General features: G+C 39.4%; 1 protein-coding gene across 1 annotated transcript in view; it reads left to right on the forward strand.

The window, feature by feature from the left end:
* LOC104537357 (transketolase-like) overlaps positions 1 to 6,700 on the forward strand; it is a gene marked incomplete at its 3' end in the record, with an annotated part of 15,849 nt that extends 9,149 nt beyond the window's left edge. The window contains exons 9-12 of the mRNA XM_010180206.1: positions 3,113 to 3,243; positions 4,567 to 4,650; positions 4,830 to 4,923; positions 6,548 to 6,700. Of these exons, the coding sequence (XP_010178508.1) occupies positions 3,113 to 3,243; positions 4,567 to 4,650; positions 4,830 to 4,923; positions 6,548 to 6,700 (462 nt within the window). The remainder of the gene's footprint in view (positions 1 to 3,112; positions 3,244 to 4,566; positions 4,651 to 4,829; positions 4,924 to 6,547) is intronic.
* Positions 6,701 to 7,228: the final 528 nt, after the last annotated feature.

Consider the following 7,228-nt stretch of genomic DNA (forward strand, 5'->3'; position numbering starts at 1 on the left):
AAGCTTTTCTAGTCTACAAGTATAGAGCAATATAAAGGGGCTGGATTACAAGGGAGGGGCTTAGATTCCTTTCTGTCTTTGCAGTTGATGTCCTCTGTGGTGAGAATAGTTGTGTCCTTACTGTACCTTTGTTTCCCAGCCCTAAAATGAGAAACTAATAATACTTACTCTTGGACAGATGCTCTTGTCCACCAATCTCAAAAACACTGTATGAGGGATAAATATTTTTGTTTTATTATGCCTTAGAAGATCACCAGTTTGAAATAATTGCTTCAGTTTATGTCAGTATTTCTTCCTACTGGAGTAGTTAATGTGTTGATTAAAAAACCCTGAAACCTCAAAGTACCAATGAAACAGGAGCTGTGAAGCAGTTCTGTAATTCAGGAAATTGGCAGTATTTTTTCTTGCTTTCTATCATAACTGTTTGGTATATTAGGTCAGATAATATGATAATGGGGTTTGAATTTGGTTTGAGGGCGGGAAGGGAGTTTTGGTGGGGTCGTTTTTTGTTTGTTTGTTTTTTCCTCATGAAATACATAGGCATCACCCATGAAAAAAGGAGCAGACTTGCATAAGAAGAATGAAAATGCCAGTAGACATTCATACTTGAACTACTACTAGATATTCATAGGGGAAAAGAAAGAGAAAGAGAGCTGACAGGCTCTCTCCATATGTCAGTTTTCCCATTGATTTAATCGTTTTGGGTAGCAGTATGGTTTGGAGGAGTATTTGGTTTTTTGCTTAAAGCAAAATAGTTAGTTTGACCTGTAATAATTGTAGAGATGATGCTTCCTAAGTGTGTGTAGTCTCATCCGAAACCTCAAGCTTAACTTGCCGCAGTATAGAATATGCTTTAGTAGTGGAGACTGTAAGTAGAGTATATCAGATTATGGCTTGTGTGTGTCATTAAGGGAGGGATTCTATTACAAGCCTCTTTTCCTTTTAAAATCAGTCCTCTCGACTCATCGTAGTCTAGTCCAATCCAGTTTAAGTCTTTTAGCAAGCAGCAAAGGGTGTTGGTGCAAAAGCCAATTAGCTTTGGTCTTTGCTCAATTTAAGAAGATAAAACTGCTTTGGGTTACCTGAATTGTCTCCTAGAACTACACTTCCAAGTTTCAATTTTCAGCACTTGAAATGTTCTGCTGGGAGCTGTGATTGTGGAGTGCATTTAAAAGTTCTTTGAATTACAAATCTGATTCAGGCCTCAACTCTTGACTTCCAAAAAATGATTTGAACCCAAAGTTTTGCAACAAAGTTGTAAGAGAAAGTAATTCAGAGACATCCTGTAGCAGTTAGAAAATTCAATTTTAAATGGAAGGGTATGAATTGAGTGTACTTCCTATCAGAACTTTGGGCCTGCGTGGAGTTCAAAATCCTGACTGGATTTGTGGTGAAAATTGAAGTTTTATGTATGCAGTTCTAGGTAGACTAAGTTCACTCTAAGACCAATAGTTGCAGATGGACCAAAACATCTAATGAAACATTAAATGTATTTTTAAGATGTAATAATAATACATTTAAGATGTTAATACATTAAATGTATTTTTTTAAATGTAATTTTTAAGATCATAAGGGAATAATGGAAAATCTGTATTTTCCAAACAACATGCAGGGAAAGAAACCATAGAGTACGTGTGTCAAAGATACAAGTATCAGTTGTTTAGACAACTATATTCTAGACATTTGATACAGTTCATATTAAGTATTCATATTTTTTTATTAAGCTATAAATACAGGTTTTGTAGATGTCATTGAAAATTACTCTTTTTTTGATCTGCATTACTCTAATAGCACGTAAATCAAGATTTTTGTAAAGATGCACTTGGGACTGAGCTCAGCTTAATGTTAGTCTGTAAATTGCTAGTGTGAAATGTGGATGCTGGTGTTACTGGCACCACGTTAGCAAAAGCAGGGCGAGCAGGAGTACTCTCTTTACTTTGGGTAAGATTCTGATTCAGGGACCTGTTAATTTTGTTCTTAGTAATTTCACTTTTCTTGTGTGTATACATTGTGTGGATGCATTTTAGGAAAGGAAAATGCGCACTGAGATCCCACTCGTTCAGTCAGAGTGCTTACAGCTTTGGAAATTGTGATGCTGAGAATTTTTTTCATGCCACGACTGAAAGCCAAGACAACTCTCTTTTCCTGATCGTGCTTGTTTTATTAGTAATGTATAGTGGCAGAGTTCAATGATTCCTTTCTTTAACATGTTTAAAGTTCTTCAGAGTTTTGTGCTGCTCTTATGAAAATACTCTCCTCCTTCCTCGTGAACTCGTCCTTCTTGAGTAACAGGTAGTGGGTGCATGTGGGAGGGCCCAGCGCCCTGCTCTGCTCTGCAGGCTGTGACATGACTGCGTTCAGAGCTCTCTGCATGGTTACTTTGGAAGAGTGCCATTCCCAAAGCACCCTTACATAAGGTCATTGGGGGCGGGGGAGGTTGTGGTGGTTTTTTCTTTAGCTATGGAAAATCATGGCATCCAGCACATGTTCTGGCTAACGATTCTTTTTTATAGATCTGCTGTTTATACCATAAGGTGCTTGAGTTGCTAAATTAACAACACGAATGCCCTATTGCTCTTTAAAAGGCTTTTTATACCACTGAAAAAGACATACCCTTCATTTAATCTTGAAGTGAGCCTAAGAATTTGAGAGCAGTTGTACCAAGTGCACTTTCCATTTCTGATGGAACACATGCAATTCTCCTTTCACATTTCCAGCAGTTTAAATCTAGAGGGACACTATCGACAAGTGTAAATTTTGCTTGTGCAGGCTCAGTACATGTATGTAGATGCTCGGGTACCTTGTGACCTTCTTTCTGTATCTGTACCCTTCCTACTTTGGTTGTCTTCTTTTGTGTTGTTTTATTGTTACACTTCATTTTAATTTTTTTTATTTTTAACCCTAGTTCTCTTTCATTTTAGTCTCTTTCTATCTTTATTTACTGTTTAGATGGTTCCAAGTTTAAGGAGAAGATGATTCTTTTCTCAAGCAGGTAGACTTGCATGTCCTGTGTGTGCCTGATTTTATACTTTTTTCTTTTCTGGTTTACATTGAACCTCACTGCTATATTGAGTGCAAAAAATGTGCACTTACTCTTTTGTGACTCTTTTAGGTGAGGATGGGCCATCTCAGATGGGACTGGAGGATCTGTGCATGTTCCGTGCTGTTCCCAATGCCACTGTGTTCTACCCTAGCGATGCTGTAGCTACTGAAAAAGCAGTGGAAATAGCTGCCAACACTAAGGTTTGCATCACAGTATTTCTGAGCCAGAGAATATTTGGGTTTTTTACTTCTTTTGTTGTGTTTGGCATGTTTTTTGCATGTCTCTACTCACATAAATTCTTTCAAAGGCTCTGGCATAGAGTGGGATGTTTTCTTTTCATTGAAAGGTTGCAGACATTCTGTCCAGGCTGGTACAGAATGAGCAGTCTGGAATGCTGTGGGCCAGATTTGGGGAAATGTGAATGATTGCACGGCAATTGCAGGTTGGGTCTAAATTAGCTCAGAAGTAAGGACAAGTGTATGTATCTTCTTGGTCTTTAGCAAACTTACAGAAAGTACACTTCTAGTATGATATCTCTGGGGTCAAAATTGAAGCTGGATTTGAAAAGATATATTTATCGTCAGGTTTTGATCATAAAGTGCCTGTATGTGAAAGTTCAGGAGTCAGATCCTCCATTGGTTCAAGACAGTCTACATCTTTTGGAGATGGTTACACTGGTTGACAGTCTCACTGGTTGTTTTTTGCTCCTCTGTTGCCAATGATGAATTGCAGTTAAATTGGACTGTGGCTGAAAACGGCTCCCTTCCCACATGGCTGTGACAGAGTTTCTGTTCTCTCTTACCGACAGCTAATTTGATACAGTAATGGTCAAACATCGTCGGTAGTATTTGGCGGGACCATGTCCTTGACTGATACTTCTTTTGGCTGCTGTAGGATTTTACCTTGAGAAATGAGCAAATTATCTGAAAAATTTTAATCTTGGTAGTGCAGCTTTTAAGTGAAGGAGTGTGGAAATTTGGTATTTAACAAATGTAATGAATGGTTTGCGGAAAGAAAAAGGGGGGAGGAGGAAAAGGAGTGTAAGGTAGTGTGAGGAAGAGATTAAGTACTGGTTTGGTACTTCTCTTGGAAGAGCATCTGAACATTGACTGATGGAAAACATTTTTCCTTGCTTTCAGCTGAGCATTTCTTCTTTTGCTTTAAAGTTGCTAGAGTAAAATTTGTGAAGTGTGGCAAAGTTGTGAGATTCTAATGAACTCAAGTAGGAGTCTCCATTTCCTCAAGAGAACAGAAGAGAAATAAAGATCATAGAATCGGAAAGAAAATTGAAGTTATCAGAGTTCTCTAAGAAGAGGGTAACTGTATTGTAATGTCTGAAACAACCAGCTATTGAAAAAGGACTGATGGGAATGGGGCAGATAAAAGTTTACTCAGTAGAACCAGAGGTAACGTAGAAGGGTGAAAATCAGACCAGTAGAAAAAGTCGTTCTGCTGTATTTTTTAACTAGAATGTCAGCACCTTTCTGGTTTTGTAACTTAAAACATGTTTACTTCGGAAACAGGGAATTTGTTTCATAAGAACGAGTCGTCCTGAAAATCCTGTCATTTACAACAACAATGAGGACTTCCACATTGGACAGGCAAAGGTAAATATTGCCCAGATAAAGAGAATCAGAAAAAAAATGTAAAGTTCCTCCTGTAAAAACCCCTTTCCCTCTAAAGTATTCCAATGCCAAAGATTTTATTCTTTTAATACAATCTCCAGAAATGTTAGAAATATCAGTAGGATTTATTGTTAAAAATGCACGGAAACATTTTCTTGCAGGTGGTTCTGAAGAGTAAGGATGACCAAGTGACTGTGATTGGAGCAGGAGTCACTCTGCATGAGGCTCTGGCTGCAGCAGAGCAGCTGAGAAAAGGTGATCAGATCATGGGGGTAGGGGGGGGTCCTTTTTTATTACTATTTAAGGCAGCAAAGAAATCAATACCACTTGGTGTAACTGGTGAGCATTAATTAAAATGTTACAGACAGCTGGTCACCTGTTAAGCTGATACAGTGCAACATAGTATGTATCTGCCAATCTTGCCTGAGTAGGTTTTAGTTAGCTTAGCAGTATTAGTAGCCTTGAAAATTGCCAAACTGATCAGATCACAGTCTCCTTAGAATTGCTAATCTGTCTGAAAGTGCCGCACACGCTGTGTCTTGGAGGAAGCGTGTACAAGCTGGGGTACCAACACAATAGGATGCAGTCAGGCTGGGGGCAGTTAACAAAATACAGCTTTGTCACCGAGCTGCAGCAACTGTGTGTGCACTCTTACACAACGCTGTTGATAGCAGTGCCTTTGTGCAGATAGGCATCACTGCTAACTTGGTTTTTTTGAATGAATGTATCAACTTTTAACTAGTGTGGGAGGCGGTAATTCTATGATAGTGCTCAAATGTACTGACATTTCACAGCAAACATAAAAATCCTGCAGTGAAATAAGAAGAGAAAGAACTCATGAAAAATCCATCTGTGACTCAGTAGCATACGCCCAGGAAGAGATTACAAATAGGAACAGATAATACAATTAATGCTGCCTGTGGCTTATGGGGAGCTTTATATGGTGTTTCTAGGTGGACAGATACTTTGTCAAGACGTTGAGCCAGCAGGCTTAGGACATCTTGAAACTTGTCTTTTCAGAACTATTTTTATTTTTCTACATTTACCATGCTTTTTAATGCTCTGCTGATCTTGCAGTATGAATAACCAGCTATGGAGAGGTAATCCTTCAGTGTAGAGGCAGGCCGCTAAAGAGCCTTGAGTCACAAAACTGTCAACGTAACATAGGGCTTCTTTATGTGTGATAAGACTTGACTAGGTGTTCAGCTAGCCAGATTCAGACAAAACCTCTTGTAATTCGTTACTCTTAATGAACAAGCACTGTCTGTACATAGCTTTAATAAGCTGGGCCTGCTTTGTGATGACAGGACAAATTCTGGGTTTGATGCTAAACGTAAGAGTGCTGCAGTCAGGTCTGGGGCAGTTCAAACAGGCACACCTGACAGGTGGGCAATCTGTAATGAAGCACTTGAAATGCTTGCAGACCGAAGAAGTAGGAAGGAATTATTCCTAACCTGACAATAGTTAAAGGTAAAATAAAGGTCTAGGAAATAAATTGTGTTTGACAGTCCGAATAAGAATTATTTCCTCATGACTGGATTCTGTTCTTACCTGTGGGAAGGCCAGTTAAATTACTGTTTTGCTGACGGGCACTCCAAGTGACCTTGAGTTACTTATCTAAGGCTTTTCTGACTCAAGAGTTTAGTCTGTGAAATGGATGGATATTTCTATCTCACAAGGTGCATGAAGAAAGAGTGGATACAAAAATGAGGGTTGTTTGGATTCTGTGGTAGACCAGCCGTAAGTCGCACAGATATCTAGGAGTTAGTGTAGGTAGTTCTCATAATGGGCCTAAAAGATTGCAGGGGCTGTCTGCACACTTGCATTGTCTTGCATTCTCCAAATTCATGTTGCCAATAATTTCATTCTGTTTCTGCAGAAAAAATCTTCGTCCGTGTGATTGATCCCTTCACTATAAAGCCTCTAGATAAGAAGACAATACTTGAAAATGCAAGAGCAACCAAAGGCAGAATCATCACTGTTGAAGACCATTACCATGAAGGTGAGCTGGGTCCCGGAGGTCAAAGTCCACGTAGTTGTTCCACAGGGGCTGGGAGCTCACAGCTGGTCCTGACCTAACAGAGAAGTGGGGTACTTGATGCTGTCATTCAGTTAAAGGAAAAGGGACGTTTTAGCGTTTTTCATTGCTGTTACAATTAGAAGATGACACTGAAGGTTGAAAGTTTCCTAAGATAATGGGTTAATCAAAGTTGTCGTTCCAATTAACTTAGCCTTGTGTGCCCTTCTGTATGCTTGGTCCAAGTGAAGTCTTGATTCATTTGTTCCCAGTGAAACTGTAAATTCTTGCTGCGGTGCAGTGATTCTGCACAGAATGGTCTCAGAATGGCTTTACAGCAGCTGCTCTGCAGTTTGGTAAATTGCGAGAGACCATTGCTGTGCAGGTTTCTTAAGTTTTCCCTGTGTCCAAAAGCTTGGTTCCAGGTTGCTTGAAATCAAGCGGTTTTGGCAGTTTCCATGGTCACTCACTTCTCTTTCTTCTCTGCTACCATAAACGGGCCTGTGAGGAGCCAGAACACTTGACATCCCCATTGGGCTCTCT

The sequence above is a fragment of the Mesitornis unicolor genome, unplaced genomic scaffold, assembly GCF_000695765.1.
Source record: "Mesitornis unicolor isolate BGI_N332 unplaced genomic scaffold, ASM69576v1 scaffold40262, whole genome shotgun sequence".
Taxonomy (NCBI): Eukaryota; Metazoa; Chordata; class Aves; order Mesitornithiformes; family Mesitornithidae; genus Mesitornis; species Mesitornis unicolor.